Source organism: Podarcis muralis, chromosome 10, assembly GCF_964188315.1.
Source record: "Podarcis muralis chromosome 10, rPodMur119.hap1.1, whole genome shotgun sequence".
NCBI classification, from domain to species: Eukaryota; Metazoa; Chordata; class Lepidosauria; order Squamata; family Lacertidae; genus Podarcis; species Podarcis muralis.
The window spans coordinates 30526423-30549363 of NC_135664.1; the positions used below are offsets into that span (position 1 = coordinate 30526423).

General features: G+C 44.7%; 1 protein-coding gene across 1 annotated transcript in view; it reads right to left on the minus strand.

The window, feature by feature from the left end:
• The window catches only part of PPM1H (protein phosphatase, Mg2+/Mn2+ dependent 1H), a 101392-nt gene that overhangs the window by 11278 nt on the left and 67173 nt on the right, over positions 1-22941 (minus strand). The window contains exons 5-8 of the mRNA XM_028747806.2: positions 22564-22648; positions 16244-16362; positions 3531-3594; positions 1235-1342 (exon numbers count right to left, since the gene is read on the minus strand). Coding sequence (XP_028603639.2) covers positions 1235-1342; positions 3531-3594; positions 16244-16362; positions 22564-22648 — 376 coding nt within the window. The remainder of the gene's footprint in view (positions 1-1234; positions 1343-3530; positions 3595-16243; positions 16363-22563; positions 22649-22941) is intronic.

The following is a 22941-nucleotide window of genomic DNA, read 5'->3' on the forward strand; positions in this document are numbered from 1 at the left end:
CTGAGCCCTGGCTACCAAGGAAGACTCAACAATGCCTACCCCCCACAACATGTCAGTTGTGGGGTATGGGGGGGGGAGAGGAAACAGCCTCATGGGCCAAATTAGGCCTATGGACTGGAGGTTCCCAACCACTGCGCTATGTGTTCCATCACTGAGCACTCCTCATTTTTTGCTTTATGGTACAGCACCCAGCTAGAAACAAGAGCAGCCCCATCTTGATACACTCTCCTTTAATCTACACCCAGGTAGAAAATGTTCCAATTACTTCAGACTCAACTAGCCACAAAATATTCTCATTCTTATCCTTGAAATCCTTGTCGTTCTTCTGGGTCTCCTTCCCTAAGAAATGGTCATATATTTTATGAAAGTGATGGCCTGAAGCAGGGAAAACAGTTACCTTGGGAGTTATTCTGGGCTTAAGTTTTGTGTGAAGATGTCCTAAATGACAGAAAATGTGTTTTGAAAGCTTCACCAGGTTCAAAGCACAACATGCAACACTCCTGATATGACCCATTTTTCACTATGGAATTCAAGAGAAACAGTCAACATAAGCAATCCTCGGCTACTTTACAACTGATCAACAGAGCTACTTAAATAAAATAAATCCTCTCTTAATTGCATTTTTCCTTCTCATCTAACTCACTGACAAACACAGAAATACAATCCAAATGATTTATATGTAACTTTTAAAGTCTGGTACTCAGCTTTATTATCTGCTATACTCGCCAATTAACCCCCTCCCCCCTTTAGGGTTTGCTTTTAAAAAATAAGACACCCACCAAACAGCTCCTCTATGTTTCCTGCCCTGTAGTCAATTTCCAGAACAGAGTGCCAAATGTCCACTTTATGGTTCTATAACTTTTATACTAATGTTTGTCAAATGTGTTTTATGGGCTTTCTAAATCCCTCTAGACAGCTATAAATTTAACATACATCCTCTAGCCATATTTGGCTGCAATCCTAAACTCACTTACTTGGGAGTGAGCCCCACTGAACAAAGGGACTTACTTTTGAGTAAACATGCATAGAATCGTACTCTTAGACAGGGGAATGAGTTTTGACCATCTTTTCCGTAAGCCACAGCCATGTTCCCTATTTAAGGTGTTCATTGCAGCCATTTTTCATGTGGACACCTAAACATTTCACAAGCAGATGAAGACACGTTGCAAACATTTTTAAAGCCATAGTTTAGGTCCCTTGTCCTGTTCCTATAAAAAAAGTGTGAATGTTTTACCTCTGGCGACGAGGACAAAAAAGGTTTGATGTAGATGTTTGAGTCATGCACCTTCAAGTCATGGTCTCCAAGTCCTCTCGTAACCCCAATAGTTGCCATGACACGAGCCTGGAAACGGAGAAAGAAACCAGTTATAGCGCTGTTCTGGGAGGCAGGTGTCTATGTGAAAGCTGTTACCAGCAACTGCACCAATAAATCCTACTCAAAAGCTCACTTCACATGTTTGCTTGACTGCATGAAGGGGCAAGTAGGAACATATGAAGAAGTCACACCCCACCTAGATTATTTATATGCTGGATATCCTCCCCAACAAACACATGATCAGCATTTGTTGGGTGGGGGGTTGCTATCGTACTCATACATAGAGTTTCCAACATGGCATATTCAGGGTTCCTGTCCCATGTTGGAAAGCCTACACCCAAGGAAGACAACCCCCTTGAGTCTAATCTTGTGTTGGCTGGGGATGGTGCCCACCACAAAAAGGCAACTGGCATGTGAGCCAAAGCAGGTAGAAAGCTGTTCTCATCACCACAGCCGCCAGCACAAAGGTGTGCTAGTCACCACTGCCATCCAATCATACAGAAGCAGTGCTGGATCAAGGAGTGGCCTCAAGCTGCAAACCAGTGTCTTCAGGGTGACGGCAACCCCATCCAAGACAGCCTGCATTCCAGACCCTGAAATATGTGGTTACATTTCAAGAGCCCATATCCTGTCATGAGTCAAAGCCTATACAGTGGTACCTCGGGTTAAGAACTTAATTCGTTCTGGAGGTCCGTTCTTAACCTGAAACTGTTCTTAACCCGAGGTACCACTGTATTACCAAGCAAGTTGAGGGAATGTTGCCCAAGACTGATCACCTGAGACCTGCAGTAATTGCACACATTCAAGTAAATGACTGCAGTTATAACATGTGTGACAGATCATATAAACTCACCTACAGGGCATAACCCTGTACCCTTCTTTCATTATACAAAAAACTTTGGGGAGGTTTTTGGCCTAAAATAGAGGCAACAGTTCTTTACAAAACAATGAACACAACAACAAATACCTAGCAAGAAAACTCTTGGGACAGCCTGCTGCTCCCAAAAGTTGACTACAACTATAACCATCACTGACCACTAGCCATGTTTGATGGGGCTAATGGAAGTTGTAGGGCAGAAGGTTGGGGAAGCCCATCACAGAACAATCAAATGTCCTCTACCAACCCGCCCCCCTTTCTGACATCTTTGCATCAGCCCTGGGATCCCTTAGCAAAAGAGTAGGATTCTTGAGACAGCTTATGGTGCAGATACATCATTTTACTGATGGTACTGGTTTACTGACAATACTGGACACTCTCAATTCTGGCTCTAAAATACACTGCAAAGTAAACCCACTAAGCCCAAACACAAAAATAGGGAGAAAAATAAATTTAGAAGTAGCAGGTGTACAAATACTTCTGAAAACAAACCAGCCCATCAAATCGTACAGATACACCACATCAGGTTTGAGTCCTGCATAGCTAGATTAATTCTGAAGATAGGCTATTAAAACAAAAATCAAATAAGCAATAAAGCCATTGGGAAAGAGTTGCTTAGAAACAGTGTGAGCACACCAATGCCAATAATCTAAGACTTCAGTGCCCTTTTATTGATCCTAGAGTTGTATCTCTCAGGCATGCTGGGATCAGTGCAAATAACCTTGCTGTTTTTAATTATGCATCTCTTTCAAGAGCATTCTCAGTCTTTCCACACACACCCCTCTCCTGAAAGAGAATTTTATTCCTAAGCTTGAACCGAGCAGTGAATGCAGCTAAGAACACATACACAAAATAAATTCATGCACCAAAAGAGTTCAGTCTTGCTTGATCCCAATACACTAAGATTGTGCTCAAAACTAACTAAACAAACATTACATCTTTTGTCTTTTCCCAGCTTTTATTGGTTCACATTTAATGTAGTGGTCAAGCTGCAGTGAGCTGTCTGCAAATCAAATAAATAAATAGTTTATTTTCAAAAAGCCTCTCTCAGTCCCGATTGCTTGAAAGAAAACAAAATAATTAAGTGGGTGAAAAAAGAAAATTCATCTGTAACTGTTATTAAACCGCTTTCACACACACACACACCCATAGACTGCATTTTCCCCCTTACAGACAGCAGGAACTGATTTACGGCAGGCACAATATTCTTTCAAGCTGTCAGAACGATAAAATAAAAAGATAGCAAGTGGAAAACATTGGACTGCTTGAGGCTAAATTGAGTGGTAAACAGTTATAAGGCACCATATTCCTTTGAAATGGCAAAACACTGATTCCTACCTTCTTGCCTTCTCCATATATAAGAGGAAACTTCAAGTCATCCTCTTCAATGGTTTTGTATGCCCTGTGGGAAGATAAACAGCATTTTATAAAGCTTGCACTCAATTATTGACCCAATGCCCTGACACTAGGTGACTGTTTGCTTGTTATTTCTTTTTCTCCACAAGTTTGTCTAGGCTCCAACTTTACAATGCATTCCGAATTTCTCTCTCTCTTCATACTACACCTGCTGGGTGGTACCATTTTTGCAAAAGAAAAAGTTAAGCAAAGAACATAATGTAATTTTATAAACAAGCCCTACCTTCTCATTTTAATAACAGATGGGAAAGTAAGTTGGGAAAACATCCCAATTACTAGAAGTGTGGGCCACAATGTCCACCAAACAACAACACAAATCCATTTAAGAACGGAATCTCATTATTAACTGGTAGCTGTGGGAAACAGCAGGGTTTGTGGCTAAAGGATGGCATAAACCAGCTTTTTTAAGAAAATCCATCAGAAGCTAAATACATAAAGGAAAGCTTGAAGTTTGATCTACCTTTCATCAGGTTATTTAATGCTCATCTGACCTTGACTATGACATTCAAACTTGCCAGAAATTCTCAGTGCCAGGATCCCCTACACCTTCCAAATAATTACTGGTAAGGCAATATGGAAAGAAGCTCACTGTTGGAATGAATACGCCAGACACTTGTAGGTTGATTGGCCTATGTGGGTGCTTATACCTGCTGCATGTGCCCTGAGAAGCTGTAAATGACCCAAGGGTCCACTATATACATGGAGAGTTTACTGCATACTATTGTTTTGTGCACAATTGCTTTCTACATGGGGAGTGTCCTTGCCCAGGGTGGTAAGAAGCCACCCTGAGAGAAATAAAAATAGGCAGTTCTGCTCTGCTTGTATTTCATAGAATCACAGAATTGTAGAGTTGGAAGGGACCCTGAGGATCATCTGGTCCAACCGCCTGCAATGCAGGAATCTCAGCTAAAGCATCCATGACAGATGGCCATCCAACCTCTGCTTTAAAATCTCCCAGGAAGGAGAGTCCACCACCTCCTGAGGGAGTCCCACAACCACTATTGTTTCTCTGGACACTGAGGGATGAGCATTTAGGGTTCTGTTAGTGAGACCCAGGAAAGCACAGAAGTCTACAGCTGGTGACTAAGATTATGTGCCATTGCAAATAGATTTGAGCATGAAGATTCTGAAATACAAGATTTTCATGGACCTGGCCATTGAATAATAAACTTGGGGAGGGGTCCTGCTTTTTAACCTTGGCTAATGGTTTATTGTTCTGGGACATGGACAAAACTGGACCTGTCAAAGAAGAGGAAGCAGCTCTTTTTCTAGCTGACAGGCTAGCAATTGTTGAAAGGGACTCAAAAATAAGCTGTGAAAAACTGTTTGATACACCTGCCCAGTCTCCCTCTCCCACCACACCATACACCCCATTTTTATTTTACAGTGCACACACATCTGGGCAATTTCGCTTGACAGCAAAGCAATAAAACTATGTTTATGCTGTCCATGTCACTTATAGGCAGAGCACAGTGTGTTAAATATGCTGTGCCACTGAGGTCATCCCACAAACCCAGACAGAGAGAAAGAGAGAATAGAGGAAGCTCCTTTTCAAAGCATGCCAGCATGACAACTCTGGAGAGATCCGTTTAATCCAACAGCACCAAACAATAAAATCGCAGCTAAGTGGCAGCTCCACTGCCTTTGAGAGAAATCAACGGCTGCCAAAGCATGACGGAAACTGTAGTAAAGGTGAGGCTGCAATATGGCCTTGAGCCTAACATTCTCTCGGCACCAGATCACGTCAGAATGGCTTTGAAAAGCAAATGCAGGATTGTATATTCTAAAGGCTGTACTTTCGAAAGTTGCTGCTGCTTCCTTCCATCTCACCACCCGCATGGCATTTGTGAAGGCCTCTTGCACTCGACAGGAGCGCTCATTAAAGGGTAAGCGTGTGTGCAGGCTGGCAGTTGGATACAAATTGAAAACGAAAATAGCATTCAACATTTACAAAAGGAAGGCCGGAAAAACAACAACACGCATAGCAGTAGCTTGATACCCCCTCCACAAAAAAACACCTGGGAGTGGCCCAGTAGCACCACCAATTGGCCTTGTCCCATTCTAACTCCACAGAAACCTAACATAGACTATGTTGTAGTTTTTCTCCCCTTTTGACAAACTGTCCCTACAAGGTTTTTAATTCAGTGATGGGCATTTACCTCCCCACACTTTTTTTCCCACACCCATGCTTTCACACAGACACCATCTCTTAACTTGGAGGAAGAACAACACAGATGTCACTCAATTGTTACACTCAACAGGTATGTATCTTTTGCTCTATTCTGGTGTTACAAAAATGCACACAGGCTTAAACTGAGGTGCAGAAATGTCCGATCCACCTCCAACTTTCTGCACTGAGAAGGAGGGTCTGAAGAAGGCATGTGGGTACATTCAGTTTAACAGCTTTGCAAGATTCCCTGAAATTGGGAATGCTGTCATAAGGTTCAGCCGAATCAATTTCCAAGCTCTTTTCAGGCCTTTTAGGATGGCCTGGGGTGGGGCGGACATACCTGGAACATACGAGAACACAGGTGGGGGGAGAGCTTGCAGGTGCATGTTCCTACGCCCCAGTTGAAGCCCCACACACCTTCTTTTAAATGCCTGAATGTGGCACTGACTGGGAATCCTATTTTCTTCATATCTTGTTATGCCTTTTAAGGGCAACAAACAACAAAACAACGACATAGTGTGAACATACTCAAAAAGGGCACGGCTGGAATTGCTGGGGCCTGTCCCAAATATATAGCTTAAAGGCCAGTGTCAGGATTTTACCTCTATTATGGATACACAGGAAATACAGGCATTTCCAGACAATCCTGCTAAGGACATGGCAATTTTTTGAACAGCATCAGGTAGGGAGTAGGATGTAGCATAGTGATTTACTGTCCCAAATTAGAACTGCCTTGCTAGACCAGGCTGAAGGGGTCTATCTAGCACAATGGTTCGCTTCCAATAGTGCTCAGCTGGGTGTCCCTGGGAAGCTGGTAATCCTGAAAAGCAGGTCACAAAGGAGACATCTACCTCCTCTTCCTGACAATAAATTCTTCCTTTTGTTCTTTGCCTAATGACCAACAGCTCATTGAAAGTCCCAATTCTCTATGGACTTCCCTAACATTCTTACAAACTAGGTCCCATCAAGTCTTACAGGATTATAGATGATATTTGACAAAGTCATACATTGAGTACATTCAATGTAATCACTGTATGATAAAGTTAATTTCAATGGGTTTATTTCATTTGTTAAGATTTCTTGCCCAACATAACTTTCCCAGGCAGGCTACGATATCAAAAACAATACAAACTGAAACAAAACCAAACATCAATACCAAACAACCACTGAAATAAGATGCAACTTCAGGAAGGTTGTATAAAAATACTTTTGAGTTGTCACAAGACCAGGTGAAGAGGTATGTCTTTAGCACAGGCCAAAAGTTGAGTAACAACAATGCCTGATGCACTTCTATGGGGAGGGAGTTCCACAATTTTGGAGCTACCACAGAGAAAGCCCTCTTCCCAGGCCGCTGACCCTTCTATTGCCCAGAGTGGTCTGTAGGGATGGAGGACATCTTTCAGATATTTGGGGCCCAAGTTGCCTAGGGCTTTAAGGGCCAACATGAGCAGCTTGAACTGGACTTGGAAATAAACTGGAAGCCAGTGCAACTGCTTTAAAACAGTTGGGCTGCTATTATGTTCTCAAGCACCTTTCCCCAAAAGGGTCATTTAGGTGGCAGTTGTTAAACAATTTTGGGTCCAAGGAGATCCTCTTAATAAGTGGGCACACCACCACCTTCTCCAAGGCAGGCAGCACCTTCCCTTCTTCCAATAAAGTATTGATCACTTGCTGAACTGACCTAGTCACCCCCCTTTAGCTAGCTTTAATAAGCCAAGATGGGGAACGGTCGAGAAGATAGGTGGTCAGCCGCACCCCTGGAAGGAAGTTGTTCACTGACAATGTTCTGGACACCTCCATAGGGCTTGCTTCATCTGTGACACAGAATTCTGTGTAAATCTCAAGGATTTATCTGAAGGGCCTTCTCGGTAGTGGCACCCACCCTCCCATCAGATGTCAAGGAGTTAAATAACTATACAACTTTTAGAAGACATCTGAAGGCAGTCCTGTATAGGGAAGTTTTTCATGTTTGATGTTTTATTATGCTTTTATATTTGTTGGAAGTCGCCCAGAGTGGCTGGAGCAACCCAGTCAAATGGGTTGGTATTTTTGCCACTTGCCCTCCAGCCGCTGTACTTCCTGCTTCATCACACACAGATACCTGGAGTGCCAAAGCAACCTGAGCAGTCTGAAGGATCTGTGTGGGCACTTTTACCTGAACTACTGTAGGTTGCCTAGGGGACTATGTTATACGGAAATAAAAGTTCTTGAAGTTCATTCAAGTTTGCTATGTGTTGATTCATACATATTCAGAAGGGTGTGCTAGTAACTCAATGCCCATGGGTAATCTATATTTATGCAAACATAAGCAAGAGGGGAAGTTCTAGTAGGCAGCTGCAGGAGGCATGAACCACCCCTTTTTAGTAAATGGCAGTGGGGAATAAATAGAGACTTGCCTCTTAACTTTTTCTCAGGGCTGCAAACAGTGATGCATTCTAAAAGGTCTGCTCTCACACTTTGCTCTCCTCCAAAGTCCCTAAGCAGCACAAGTCTCTTGCTTATGCACTGCTTCAGATTCCAAATGCAATTCCTTCCCTTGAAGAAATAAAGAAACCACAGGAGGGAAACAGGGCCACGGAAGCTGCAAAGCATCTTGTGGAAAGGCCAGGAACAGACCCACAAGGATGAAGGAGCTAAATCCAATTGCAGCTTGGTAAGAGTGAACGTGAAGGAACTCTGGTTGCTTTCGTACAATGCAATGCATTCTAAGAAGGTGGTGATAAGAAAACAAGTGAAGTCTGAACACAGTGTGAAGTAAAACTGCAGGTACTAGAAGTATCCAGTACCAAAAAGAAAGAAAGAAATCCCTACAGGAAGACGGCGCAAATCAGTATTGTCAGTATTTTACATCCTTGCAAATGCTTTTAAAACGGGGTTCATTTAGCATCAGAAGATTAAGGCTGGAGTGTGCCACTTTTCCAGGAAATGTGAAGCAAGACATCCTTTCGGGAACAATATCTTTTTTATTCTGCTGCACAGATATGTCATTGGTTCCCTTCTCTTGAACTGTGAGACTTAATCCCAGTTCATAAGAATTCAAGAGGAGGACAATTTGTTACTGTTTGTTTGGGGGGGGCGGTGTAATTTTATAAGAATATTTACTGAAACTCAATAAAACACACACACACTTTCTATATTAAAAGGGGGGCTTCAGTTCTGGAATTTCAAAGCCTGGTTAGGCAGGATTCTTCAGTTAGCTGTTTATGCAGAGTAGGAGAAATCAAAGCTAAGGACAAGCCCATTAAGCAACATGCACAATTTGGGAATGGCTATTTTCTTCACTCTTGCTTCAGCTGTGTTGCTGTCCAAGATAGTAACACTTAACAAGCAGGCCAAGGCAGCAGTGTTCCAACGATTCAAACTATCCAAGGGTTAGTCTATTATTACCGTCTGCCAACACAGCTGAGTGTATTGTGCAAAATCCTTAGCAATGTCACAGAGAATGACGGCCAGAGCACACCTCTCAAGTTCATGTGATGCGATCGCATGGGCTAGCTCTGTACAAGAGACACAACTTCCAGATAAAAGAATTTCACACAGAGGCATTATTATATATATTAGTTAGAGCATAAGAAATGGAATCTAGAGTGAAGCCAGTCTGAAATTCTTGTGTGACACTTCCATTTCAGTTTTATTAGTCATTGTCCTGGACCAAATATTATTTGCACATGCACTTCCTTATCGGAGGATTGTGGGTTGATTTTGGGTTTCTTGTTTAAGCCTGGATTTGTGCAACTGCAGCTACGTGTGTGCTCTCTCTCTTTCACTTGTGTGTGCGCTCTCTCTCTCTCTCACTCACTCACACACACACTTGTTCAGTTTAACAAATAAAAAGATCAACCAGAATTCTGCAGACCTCAACTGTGAGATCAAAACTTTAGCTTCTGTTTGTATTACTTGTTTAGGTAGGTAGATAGGTGCAACATTAAAATGTTTGCAAGGTTCCAATAACGAAAGAGATGGGGTGACAACAATTTATAGGAAGAGGAAAATAGAAAATTGTGTAAGTTGCACAAGACCACACACTACTTTAATGAGATAGGTGAAGCTGGAAGTGGCTGAGACCACCCAGCTGGCTCCATAGCTGAATGGGAATATGGACCTGACTTTCTCAAGCAAGCACACACACAGAAGAGCATAAGAAGAGCCTCCTAGATTCAGGCAGTGAAACATCCGGTCCAGCATCCTATTCTCACAATGGCTAACCAGGAGTTGCTTTACCATTTTGGTTGCCTTTTGCATGTTCTAGTAATGACACCACACTGGCCTCCAGATTGCTGCGAGATTAAATAAATAATAATTAGGAATATTCAGGTACCAATTAAAAGTGCTTATTTCCAAGGTCGTCCTGTGTTAATGTGGAGGGAAATGACACACTAAACATATCTTGGGAGGTTACAACAAAACTGACAAGGCAATACAAAAAATCACAAAAAGCAGACTACCAAAATATATCTTCCCCTGCTATTCTTTCCCTCACAGTTAGGGGGCGACTATGGGGCTTCTCTGGTTTGTTTGTTGTCTCCAGCTGGCCCTGCTCCAACAGCACTGGCTCTGTTCCTCTGGCATGTGTGCACTTAGGGAAAGAAGAGTCATTTGTCATTGCCAGGAGATGTGCTGTACACAGCAGGTCAGATCTCCTCCCCTGCTGTTCCTGCAGCCAGAGCTGCAAATCTTGAAAAGATGCAGAACATGCATGTTGTGAACAGCCATTTATCATTCCAGAAACGTGTTACAAACAGAATACAGGGAGCTATGTTTCTCTGGGGCGCATGACGCCAGGAACCCAAAAGTACCCGTGCAAAGGGCTTTTGTTAAATCTAATTCCGCTTCTATCTTCTGTCTCCTTCTGTTGTCAGTAGCTGCAGATTAACACAGCAGTCATCTTTCTTTAACCACCCAGCTCCCTAAAACAGGTCTGCTGTCTCCATAACCATTATATTTTATAAAAAAAACACAAAAGCTACTTGGATTAAATATATATCACATACTAGAGGGGGGAAGGGCTTGTTTAATTACGCACTTGATATATGTTCCCTTTCTCAAAATCATGATCACTGCTGGAAGTTGAAATGTTTCACTAGGAAAAACAAAGGAAAACAAAAAACCCAGCTAAACACACAGACACCATTTTCCATGGGAGCTCATGAGAATTATATGAATTAGAAAGCAAGGTGTAACTGAGCAGGTGGAAGCATAAGGCAGGCAGGCTGCGGGTTGCTCTTTGTACCCTGGAGTCAGACTGTTAGAGAAGACCACTTATCTGAATAAGACTAATAAGAGCAAGCTAATTAGGCCCATCGGCATTGGCTGGCAGATAAATCCAGGTCTGGGAAAGGGACATTGCCACTTTAAATACTGCCTTGGGATCTGTGGCAAAGCTAATGAGGACTGTCAGTTGGGCCTCTTTTATTAGGCGGCTCTCTGGAGGATAACGCCTAAGGTTTTGGAACCAGGGCTTCTGCACTTGATTCAATAAATCAATTTATATTAAAGAGGAGGGGAGGAGGCAGTGCAGATCTGGTGTTGGCTTCATAAACCATTCTGTGGCATTTCTCAATCTACTTATCCCCTGCTCTGCCAGACTGCCTGGCTGGGCTGTCAAGTGCCACCGAGCAGAGCAATAAAGAAGAAGAGAAGCGCCCACAGCTACAACATTTGCTGAACGCAACATGCAAGTTACACAATGCAAAGCACACATGAGCTGCTGTGTTTAGCGGGCTTCCTCTGGGACTATGTTTTTTGTTTGTTTGTTTTTTTGCCAACTGGAATTAAAACAGACTAGCTTTGGTGCTAGTTGCAAGAGAAAAATGAAAAAGGTCAACCCCAGACAAAATTAGAAAACGCGCATAAAAGAAAGAAAGAAACAAGAAGCAAGATTAGAATGCAGCTGCTTGTTAAAATCAAATACTCAAGAGACCTGAATACCTGCTCTAGCAGGAAGGAAGGAAGGACAATGCTAACTTGACAGGCATCATTCCGTGAAAGCAGAAAACATTGCAGGGTCCCCTTAGGACTCCAGCCTTTGATTCAGAGTATGTGTGTGTACGCGTGTGTGTGTGTGTGCGTGCGTGCGTGGATGCAAGGGGGGGAGAGGGGGAGAGATACATCAAAATACATAGATACCCAATGGACATTGCCAGCTAACTGCAAGGAAAGCTTAGAGAAACACAGCAGCAAAGCCACTGGGGACAAATGAATGGCATCGGCTGACCCACCTGACTCCTACCAACTTAGGGTTGCCATATTCTGAAGAGCAAAAAAAGAGGACACATTTGCCGACTTCTACTTTTAACTATAGATCACTATGGCAACTCTCATTTTACATACCCATGAAAAAGAGGATGTGTCCTGGAAAAAGAGGACATATGGCAACCTGTATCATGGCTTTGGCTATTAACCCTTTGCCTGCAGCTGAACACGACGGAGAAGATTTCTGTGTTCCAAAGATGATCCCTTTGGGATCATGGCATTTATTTTATTTCAGTAAAAAAAAAAAGAGGGTGAGATTTATAAGCCATATTATAAGGCCTAAAGAGCAGTCAGGCGGCTAGCTGAGACAAAACAAGTACAGTGGTACCCCGCAAGACGAATGCCTCGCGAGACGAAAAACTCGCAAAACGAAAGGTTTTTTCGTTTTCGAGTTGCCTCGCAAGACGAATTTCCCTATGGGCTTGCTTCGCAAAACGAAGCTTGCCCAGGGGACAGCGGGTCTTCTCTTTTGAAGCAAGGGGCGGCGGGGAGAAGCGATCTTCTCCCCGCAGCCCCAGGTCCGGGGACAGCGGGAAGCGCTTCCCGCTGCCCCCGGACCTCTTTTGAAGCAAGGGGCAGTGGGGAGAAGCGATCTCCCCGCAGCCCCTTGCTTCAAAAGAGGTCCGGGGGCAGCGGGAAGCGCTTCCCGCTGTCCCCGGACCTGGGGCTGCGGGGAGAAGATCGCTTCTCCCCGCCGCCCCTTGCTTCAAAAGAGAAGACCCGCTGTCCCCTGGGCAAGCTTCGTTTTGCGAAGCAAGCCCATAGGGAAATTCGTCTTGCGAGGCAACTCGAAAACGAAAAAACCTTTCGTTTTGCGAGTTTTTCGTCTCGCGAGGCATTCTTCTTCCCCGCTGCCCCCGGACCTCTTTTGAAGCAAGGGGCTGCGGGGAGATCGCTTCTCCCCGCAAACCCTTGCTTCAAAAGAGGTCCGGGGACAGCGGGAAGCACTTCCCGCTGCCCCCGGACCTCTTTTGAAGCAAGGGGCTGCGGGGAGATCGCTTCTCCCGGTGCTCCGAAGCCGGGCGGGGGGGAGGGAACACCTGCCCCAGCCGCCCCGCTTCGGAACGCTGCTCCGAAGCGGGGCGGGGGGGCGGGAACACCTGCCCCAGCCGCCCCGCTTCGGAACGCTGCTCCGAAGCGGGGCGGGGCGGGGGCGGGAACACCTGCCCCAGCCGCCCCGCTTCGGAACGCTGCTCCGAAGCGGGGCGGGGGGGGCGGGAACACCTGCCCCAGCCGCCCCGCTTCGGAACGCTGCCCCGAAGCGGGGCGGGGGGGGCGGGAACACCTGCCCCAGCCGCCCCGCTTCGGAACGCTGCCCCGAAGCGGAGCGGGGGGGCGGGAACACCTGCCCCAGCCGCCCCGCTTCGGAACGCTGCTCCGAAGCGGGGCGGGGGGGCGGGAACACCTGCCCCAGCCGCCCCGCTTCGGAACGCTGCTGCGAAGCCGGGCGGGGGGCGGGAACACCTGCCCCAGCCGCCCCGCTTCCGAGCGCTGCTCCGAAGCGGGGCGGGGGGCGGGAACACCTGCCCCAGCCGCCCCGCTTCGGAACGCTGCTGCGAAGCCGGGCGGGGGGCGGGAACACCTGCCCCAGCCGCCCCGCTTCGGAACGCTGCCCCGAAGCGGGGCGGGGGGGAGGGAACACCTGCCCCAGCCGCCCCGCTTCGGAACGCTGCTCCGAAGCGGGGCGGGGGGGCGGGAACCTCTCACCCCGCCGCCGGGCATCGGAACGAGGTCCTGGACCTCTTCTGAAGGCAGGCGGGGGCAAAAGTCTTTGCTCCTCCCGCCTGCCTTCCCGGGACAGCGGAGACTTCTCCGCTGCCCCGGGCGATCTTAAAATGCTGGCGGGCGGGAGCGAAGCGTTCGCTGCCGACCCCCAGCATTTTAAAATCTCCTCGGGGCAGCGGAGACTTCGCTCCCGCCTGCCAGCATTTTAAAATCGCCCCGGGACAGCAGGGGCTTTTAAAATGCTGGCGGTCGGCAGCAAAGCCCTCCTGTCCCCGGAGCTTGCGGGGCGGGAGGTGGGAAGAAGGGCTTTTCTTCCCACCCCCAGCCTTCAGAACAGCCTTCTGAAGGCTGGCAGTGGGAAGAAAAGCCCTTGTCCCCCCCCCCCCCCAGCCTTCAGAAGAGGTCGGGGGACAGACTGTCCCCGGACCTGGTCTGAAGGCGGTTTCCCTAGGAACGCATTAATTGATTTTCAATGCATTCCTATGGGAAACCGTGCATCGCAAGACGAAAAAACCGCAAGACGAAGAGACTTGCGGAACGAATTAATTTCGTCTTGCGAGGCACCACTGTACAGTCAAACCTCAGTTGTCGGACGTAATCTGTTACGGAAGCCCGTTCGGCTTCCGAAATGTTTCACAACCGAGGCGCGGCTTCCGATTAGTTGCAGGAGTTTCCTGCACTCAAGTGGAAGCTGCATCAGACGTTTGGCTTCTGAAAAACGTTCGGAAACCGGAGCATTCACTTCCAGGTTTTCAGCATTCGGGGGCTGAAACGCTCCAAAACAGAGGCGCTCAGGATCCGAGGTTTGACTGTATGTATCACAACAAAGCATTTCCTGAGTACAGAAAATGAAAGCTGTGCACAAGCCACAGAAGTTGCTCAAAGTACTTTCTCCCTTCCTAATCATCCTCCAGCGGCGGCGGTGGCAGCTGCTACATCAGCCACAACTGGTAGCAGCCTATTGCTGTTCCATGTGAAACTAACGTGAGTATATAAAAGGAAATATTCAAGAGGTATCCTGTAAACAAGCCTGGTTTCCTTTAAAAAAACCCCAACGTTAACATGACCAAAAGCTTCAGAAAGAGCAGAAAAGTACGTTCTACTTGTGAGAATTTTACACTTCAACATAAAAAGCTAGAACTTCAAGAAGAACCATCTATAGCTTTCCATGTTCAAGTAATATTTGATGTGGGAGAGAATCTTCATTCTGAAGCGGCACAGTCTTTTGAGGATTGGAGTCTACTCCTCAACATTTCAGGCTGCTCCTATGTTGCTGGTTGGAAAGGTTTAAGCTGGCCCACAGAGAAAAGGCATGGGAAACATTCCAAGTACTTAATACAGTCATATGAGAACTGTAATTCAGGCTTTTTTCTTAATGTCCTATTTCCGCTTTCAATCCCAAGGACATAAAGTGTACTTGGACTTTAAAATGTAATTAAATATGACCAGATGGCAAATTTCAGTATGAGGTACCTCAGGTTCTTGTCCTGCAAGAAACTGTGTTCCGTAACTGCAATGCCAGCCATAGTAGGTGTCACAAGGAAGTAGACACTGAGGATAATAAGCATCACTCTCCCATCTATGTAACACTCTAGTAAGTTTAATTCCTGGCAAAGTCACCAGCTACAGTGATAGGTGATGCTTGAAGAGAGTTAAGAGTAGCAGCCTTGAACCAACCCAAAGACTAAATGGATGATGCAAGTCCTGGGCATTAAGTACCACCTTCAGCAAACCTATACAGGCTGGCCAGCCTATTGCTCTGAAAAAGTTCCAGAGCCCAGGAGAAGAGAAAGTTTACAAAGAAACCAGCATCACCTCAAATCGGTCCCATCTAGCATAGATGTGAAATTGTACAATATGGGAAATAGTTTTAATAATCCAGTTTTTTGTCTCTCCCCCCCCCTGAAATTTTCTAATGGGATGCAGAATTAGGGAACTATGGCTTTTTGAACGATATTGTTAACATGTCACACTAAATTTCATTCATATCACAGGTCGTGCTGTGACAAAGCAACAAATGCCATTGGACAATGTCGCTACCCACCCTTTCCAAATACGTGTGTGCTTTGGTTCTTCCACAATTCCCCCAGGAAAACAGCAGCAAAGAACTATATACTATATACACTGCCCCAAATTCCATCACTTTTATTCCCACATTTTTCCAAGTTAAGATGGTTGCAAACGGATTCTTTCTGGAATCAAATATCCCGGAAATGAGTGCTGTGCATGCACTATGGTCCATTAGTTTTCCAGAAGTGGCTTTTTGCATGAAAGCCCAAATATAATGCAGAAATTAACGCCAGATGTTTTGAGACTACAATTCCCATCATCCCTGCCCACTGGTCCTGTTAGCTAGGGATCATGGGAGTTGTAGTCCCAAAACATCTGGAGGGCCGAGTTTGCCTATGCCTGAGTTAGGGAAATGCAGGGGAAATGGAACAAACTGCTGTGTGGATGCTGCCCTCTAAAAAACAGGAGGCGTTCTTACCAGCCAGTCATATTGAAGTCTCTGTAGAGCATTCTTTTCCCAACTTCCTTCCTCTGGACCCTCCTTGGAAACTCAAAGTGTGTAAACTCGTTTCCCAGCAAGTGTGGCTGCATATATGCCTACAAGATTAAAAAGGGGGAAATGAAAGAGGACAATCATTATTGGAGCTCTTGCATTGTTATTCTCTGCTTTCAAGGAGAGGTGGCAACTGTAAACAAATGATGAACAAAATCTCAGAAGCCCACTATTATAAAGTCTTAAATAACTTCCATTGGATAAGAAGTCTCCCCCTCCCTACCCTCAAACCTTTGAATTTATGCAAAAACATTTTGTCACCTCTTCTGTCCTCAACTTACACCACGGCTGTGCTTCTGCCAATTATTTGCAATTCAGGACAACTTGCCTATAAAACCTGGTACTGTACTTGGTTGAGGGTAGGCATTGCAATGTGGCTCTTCCATCACCTTTGGCACCAGTTTTGGCCCTCGAGTTCTGCATGCACTACTGCCATTTTAGATGGGCGCTACAGAAAAATCTCTTTAGACAAAAGGCTCCGTCCCTGTAATTATGGAGAGGTAGAGATCATAGGCCATGTTCTCTTACGCTGCCCCTGCTACCAAGATATAAAGATAATTGCCCCGTTATTTGAAGGAATGCCCAGAGGTTCTAACTTGGAATTGTCCAGTCTCTACGGCATTGGTTGCGAGATTTTGCGCAGCAGCCTACAAGATACGCCAGTTGTTCTCGCCTACTGGGTCTACACAGACTTCCTGATTCTCTTTTAAATTGCTACATCTTCAGTTTTGCTTGCCTACCATTCTATTTTACTTTGTTTCATCCCTACTGGTATTTGCTTTGTTTGTTGTATTTGATACAGCATACTGGTTTTTAACCGTATAATAAATCACTGCTACTACCATGCACAATGCTCTAGCCTTTTGTCATGTCAGCACCGTTGGCTTTTCTAGGTCCTATTGACTAATTATTGAGAGGGAGGGGAACAAGGTTGTCTGGATTCAGTCCAACCAAAGTCCATCAAATTAAACTGGTTCTGCCGTCTGTTCTGCACATGGGTCTGTTCTAGGCTGGAACACAGCATGTACAGCTCAGGCTTCTAGATACTGGGGTGGTTTTTTATATAAACTTCCCTGTATACCCCACCTGTTTACGTAGTACCTGTTTTACATGGGGATTCTGAGATGTGGTGCCATTCAGAATAAAACGTGGGTATTAACTTCTGGTTTTCTGCTGTATCACTAAATACAGAAGAACAAGCACATGACGTTTGAGCTTGACTTAACCTGAGTGTCCTCGGCAGAAACAAATGAGCAAATTAAAGGAAACATGCCAGCTATTTGCATACTCATCAGGTTATCAGTACATTCGCTGAAATAATGGACAGCGCATGCTTGCATGAAGCAAACCGAACAAAATTACCCGGAGATCTGCTTAGTTCAGCATTGTCACCAGGAGTTTTAATACCCTCAGCTTTCCATGAATAGTTCCAGTTCATCTAAGCCAACCAAGGCAGTTAAAAGTTTTCCTGATCTTTAAAAACAGCTGCTGTGCTTAAAGCAAACCTAAAGAGCTATTTTGTAGTACAGTCGTACCTTGGTTTTCAAACGCCTTCTGACTCGAACATTTTGGATCCCAAACGCCACAAACCTGGAAATGAGTGTTCCGGTTTGCAAACTTTCTTTGGAAGCCGAACGTCCGACACGGCTTCCAATTGAGTGCAGGAGGCTCCTGCAGCCAATTGGAGGCCATGCCTTTATTTTCGGAAGTCGAACGGACTTCTGCAACTGATTCCGTTCGAGAACAAAGGCATAACTGTATTATTTAAAAATCAATCCTGCTCAAATGCCTCAACTATTGGGAAAAACGTTTGCTTGTGTGTGTAGGTATATGTGTGTGGGGATGGAGATAGTTAACTTTAATTTGTTTTGATACTTGAATCAAATCAATTTATTTTTTTTAAAAAAGTTTGCTAATTTATCAAGTGTTTGTAATAGGAGCTCATAATAAATTTGGAGGAAGCTAGGTAAAGTTTCCAACTGGGAAACAAATTTAATTTTTTTAAAAAGGTGAAAAACCACAAGACCTCCTTGCAACAAGAGTCAATATGCAAATCCATGACGGAAGAACTGTGGGAAATAAGTCATAGATGGCTCAGAGCTTAGAACACAGAAAGCAACTTCTAAAACTGGGATTGGTAAAATACTAGAAATTTATGATCAAACTTTTTTTATGCAAGTCATATAGGTTCAATGGCTTATTTGAGATTCCTCTTGCTTGTTGACAAGACCCTAAGTAATACAATATTCTCTTTTTCTTGTAATAACTAAACTGTTATTTCAATTTGTGGACAGGCTTAGTGCTTTTATATATAATTTGCAAATACCGTATTTTTCGCTCTATAACACGCTCCCAACCATAACACGCACGTAGTTTTTAGAGGAGGAAAACAAGAAAAAAAATATTCTAAACGAAACAGTGGATGTATGATTTTTATGGTTCATGCTGTGGCCACAGACATGTGATCTGATGGTGAATTTGGGGTGACCCAGTGCAAAAATCCTGAGGATCCATGTGGATCCGTGCTTTGTAACCACGTTTTAAGTGGGGAGGGAAGGAAAAGCACTCAAGGGACAAGGAGCAGTGGGGGGTGTGTGGAGAAGGAGCTTTTCGGTGAGCTGAGCGGGGAGGAGGGAGGGAAAGAGCACTGTTGCTTTAAAGGTATACTTAAGGTATTTGCCCTGTGCCTGGGTTTTTTTCCATTTAACAGTTTGCAGCCTTTTCCTTCCGCTCCTTGTTTTGAGGCAGAATAGATTTGAGCAAGTGAGGAGGACTTGGATTGCAGGGGATTCGCCATTAGCTGTGTAAAAGCGCTCCTCCTTGCAGCCTGAATGATAAGCAGCCACCAGCAGCAATAGAATGGAGCACAAAAAAGAGATAGGGGCACTAGGACCCAGACAATGCTCAAATCTATCCTGCCTGAAAACAAGCTGCTCCGTCCCAGCGGATCAGCTGAGACGCGGGGGATTTGTGAAGTTTTCCCCTCTCCCTCATCCCTCCCCAGCCTTTTTTTTTTACTTCCTGGTTTTCACTGCGCTCGTGGCTCAGAGCTCGAGGTTGGTTTTATTTTGCTGCTGGTTGCTTAAATTTTATCTTTCCTGCCGTCCCTCTGCAGCCTCATTGCTCTGTTTAGAGAGCGCACAGACCTTTGCTAGCGTCTGTCCCTCCTCCCGTGTCCGCTTTGCTGCCATGGCTCTCCTTCCCTCCCTCCTCCCCAGCTCCAGGTCGCTTTAAAGCAAGCAAAGCGAGAGCCTCATAGAGCGTGTAAGCGGCTCCCGCTTGCTTGACTGACGGCAGCCATGGCTCCGATCCGTGCATTCGCTCCGTAACACGCACAGGCATTTTCCCTTACTTTCTAGGAGCAAAAAAGTGCGTGTTTTGGAGCGAAAATTACGGTAATATCTTATGTGCTTTCTTCAGAAACTGCTAAATGGAAGAGGAGAAGCGAACATACTCAGGCACTTCCCTGTAGCAATTTAAAAAAAATAAATTTTGATATGCACAAAATCACTTTTATTTATTAAAATATTTATACCCTGCCTTTCCATTTAGAAATCCTCGAAATGTTTAGCAAGAAATATTAAATTAAGAAACAAGTCACATGCACCTTGCTTTAATAGGATACCAAAGAAAAGAAGCAGATTAAATATGAAGGGATGGGGAGGGATGGAGAGAGGAGAGAATCAAATCTAAGGATAGGACTTCTGAAATGTATTTCTTCCTTGCAGAATGCTCTGTCAATATTAAGCTATAACAATTTTAGACAACCACAAGGAGAAGTGCGTGAGTGAGAAATGCTAAATCTAAAAAGTGGTACAGAATACTCTTGGGAGAAGTATTGACATTTGTTTTTGAAATCATCGATTGCAGGAGTACCGTACTTGAAACCCCTGACCACAAACCAAGCGTAGTCATAAACCTAACAGCAGTAGGTGAGAACTGGTCAGAAATACCAATGGGCCTAAAATTATCTTCTACATGTTACTTCCAGTGCATTTGAAAGGATCTCTCTAATGTGGTTTCACACTTCTGGTATCTCCCACCTACTTCCTTTGAACGTGATAGCCATAACCCAAGCACATTTGCTACATATGGAGATGCAGTAAACAAACAAAGGTAAAGAAAAGAGTTGGGGGAAGTAGCATAAATATTTTTCAAGGCAGCTGCTATTTTCAGATCTAACCAGAATGAACATCAAAAGAGGCTGAAGGGGGGAAAGACCCTCTCAGGCAATGTTTTATCTCTGCTTTCTTCAAATGAAACCCCACTCTCAAGATGCTACAGATCCCTGCTAATTTAAAAGACAAACACGTTGGCGGTTTTTTTTTGCAAATGCAGGCAGCATAAATATTTATTGCAGATGCTTTGTATTCATCACTGTGAAAAACCGAGACTCCAAAAGTAGCTCTTCCCTCTGAAATGTTTCAGACTCTGGCAATGTAAACAGCAATAAAATCAGGGCACAGAAGAATATAGTCGCCTCCCCGCAATCACCACAACCACACACATTTCTTTCGGCATTTATAGCCAGCAAAGCATTGTTCTACTCAGAGCGAGCATTTCTGAGAAAGGAAAGGCCATCTGGCCTATACAAGCTTGTCCCCATCAGCTTCTGGGCACAGTGGGAGAGGACACTAATGACGACACGCTGGTTTTAAAGTCAAGTTTCAGAGACCGGGAGAAACAGGCTGGTTTGGAGCATCTGCCTGAAGTGCCAGTTGCACTGGTGGAATTTAAGGCACAGGCCAGATGCCACAGCCTGACAAAAGGGATTTTAGGGTGCGTGTTTTCTTATACCCACAACGGCCGCTGAAAGGGCAAGGATGACCATTGCCTTGTTACCCTTCCAATATCTGCCAATTATGGAGAGCTGTCAGTTCTGAAAGATCCAAAGTACCCTTTCTCAGAGCAAGCCTAAATGTATCACTATTATTGATACCAAGTAGGGCTGGGCAATATATCAATATATCATACAAAACGGGTTAAAAGTTCACATCGTGATAATTGTTTCATAATATTTGAGCTGGCAATATATCGCCAATGACAATGTGTGTAAGGGCTAGGCGGTATCTGGTTTCCAACATCGCAATAACTCACCAGCTAAACATTGCAAGGTTACCACCAGGTAAACCTAACAGTATCACCAGCTAAACAATGCAATCTACCACAATGTCTGAAGTAAGGATGTGAACTATACGGAGGCGAACAGAACAATGTCCTGGCAACTGCTAGTACGTAGGGAACTAAAACGGATAAATGACTATATTATCAATAATCACATACTCGGTTTCACCAGCAGGCAAGCCAAAATGCACCACAACAGGACTTTTGGTTTGGGGCTTGGCTACCAAATGGTGGTAATGAGGACAATCCAAAGTATGGTGATGAGTCAAATACAAATAATCTTGGACTGCCAGACTGCCATGAGTCCTCACAGGCCACTGCTGCTATTGCTGTCACTCTCTATCACCACCACAAGGCCTTGCAGGTTGTCACCGCTACTGCTGAAACGTACCACGGTCGTGGCAAGCTGTTTCTGCCACTGCTGCATCTGCCTCCTGGCAGACCTGCTGGCAGTCTCAAATTATTTGTATTCACTACCATTTGGAAGCCAAGCCCAAAACCGAAAGTCTCATTCGGGTGCATGTTGGCTTGCCTGCTGTTGAAAGTGACTACTTTTTAAGATGCTGTCTTTAGACCCTTAAGCAGTAGCAATTGCCAGGACATTGTCCTGCTTGCCTCTGCGTAGTTCCTTCCTTATTTCAGGTATCATGATATATCGATGTATCACGAAGTTCAGCTGGTGGTATATTGCAATATTGAAAATCAGTTCTCAACCAGCCCTAATACCTACTTGCCAACTCAAAATGTAGTGCAGATCCCCTTTCCTACAGCCTGATGGGAATGGGGCAGCACATCTCTCCATCAGCTTTGCTAAAAGACCAGTAACTTTTAGTTCCTCCTCTTCTTGAAAATCTTTCCATTACGGCTAGTCATTACAAGAAATCGTGACCGAGTTTGCTTTTCCTTCCTCCTCTGTCCCAATTCCTTTTCCTTTTGGATGTAAGCCTGTAAGCCTGACAGCAGGGTATTTTCACCCACATTTCTTCAGCCTTTCTTGGCTGAAGTGTGGGATAACAATATAGTTCCAGAAGGGCAGTACAAGTTTCATTTCAGATAAGGGCTGAGAAGGTGATAGCTCAATGTACACCACCACCCACTAATCCAAATCTTTAGGCCCTTACCAGATACTGAAGACGCTGACGTTCTGTTTCTGGAGTGAATTCTGAAGACATTGGAATGACTTCTCCATTTCTGATTATTATTGCCCTGCAATATAAAAAACAACAACACACAGTTAGGGAGTGAAGGAGAGCAGTCCCTTTGGGTCCGTATTTTAAAAAGCCTAGACCCAACAGTGTATTACTAAAATTACCAGACACACTACTTTTCCATTGTATTTAATCCAAACATTAATAAAGCCTATTTGCCTAGGGGACCTTATAGCACAGATTAGAGGACAAACCAATGTATGCTGCGGTATCTCTGTGGTGTCTGGGGTGCTGTAAACCGTCTGGCTTCAGATGACTCATATAAGTTGCTTTCCAGTTGTATGTCATGTC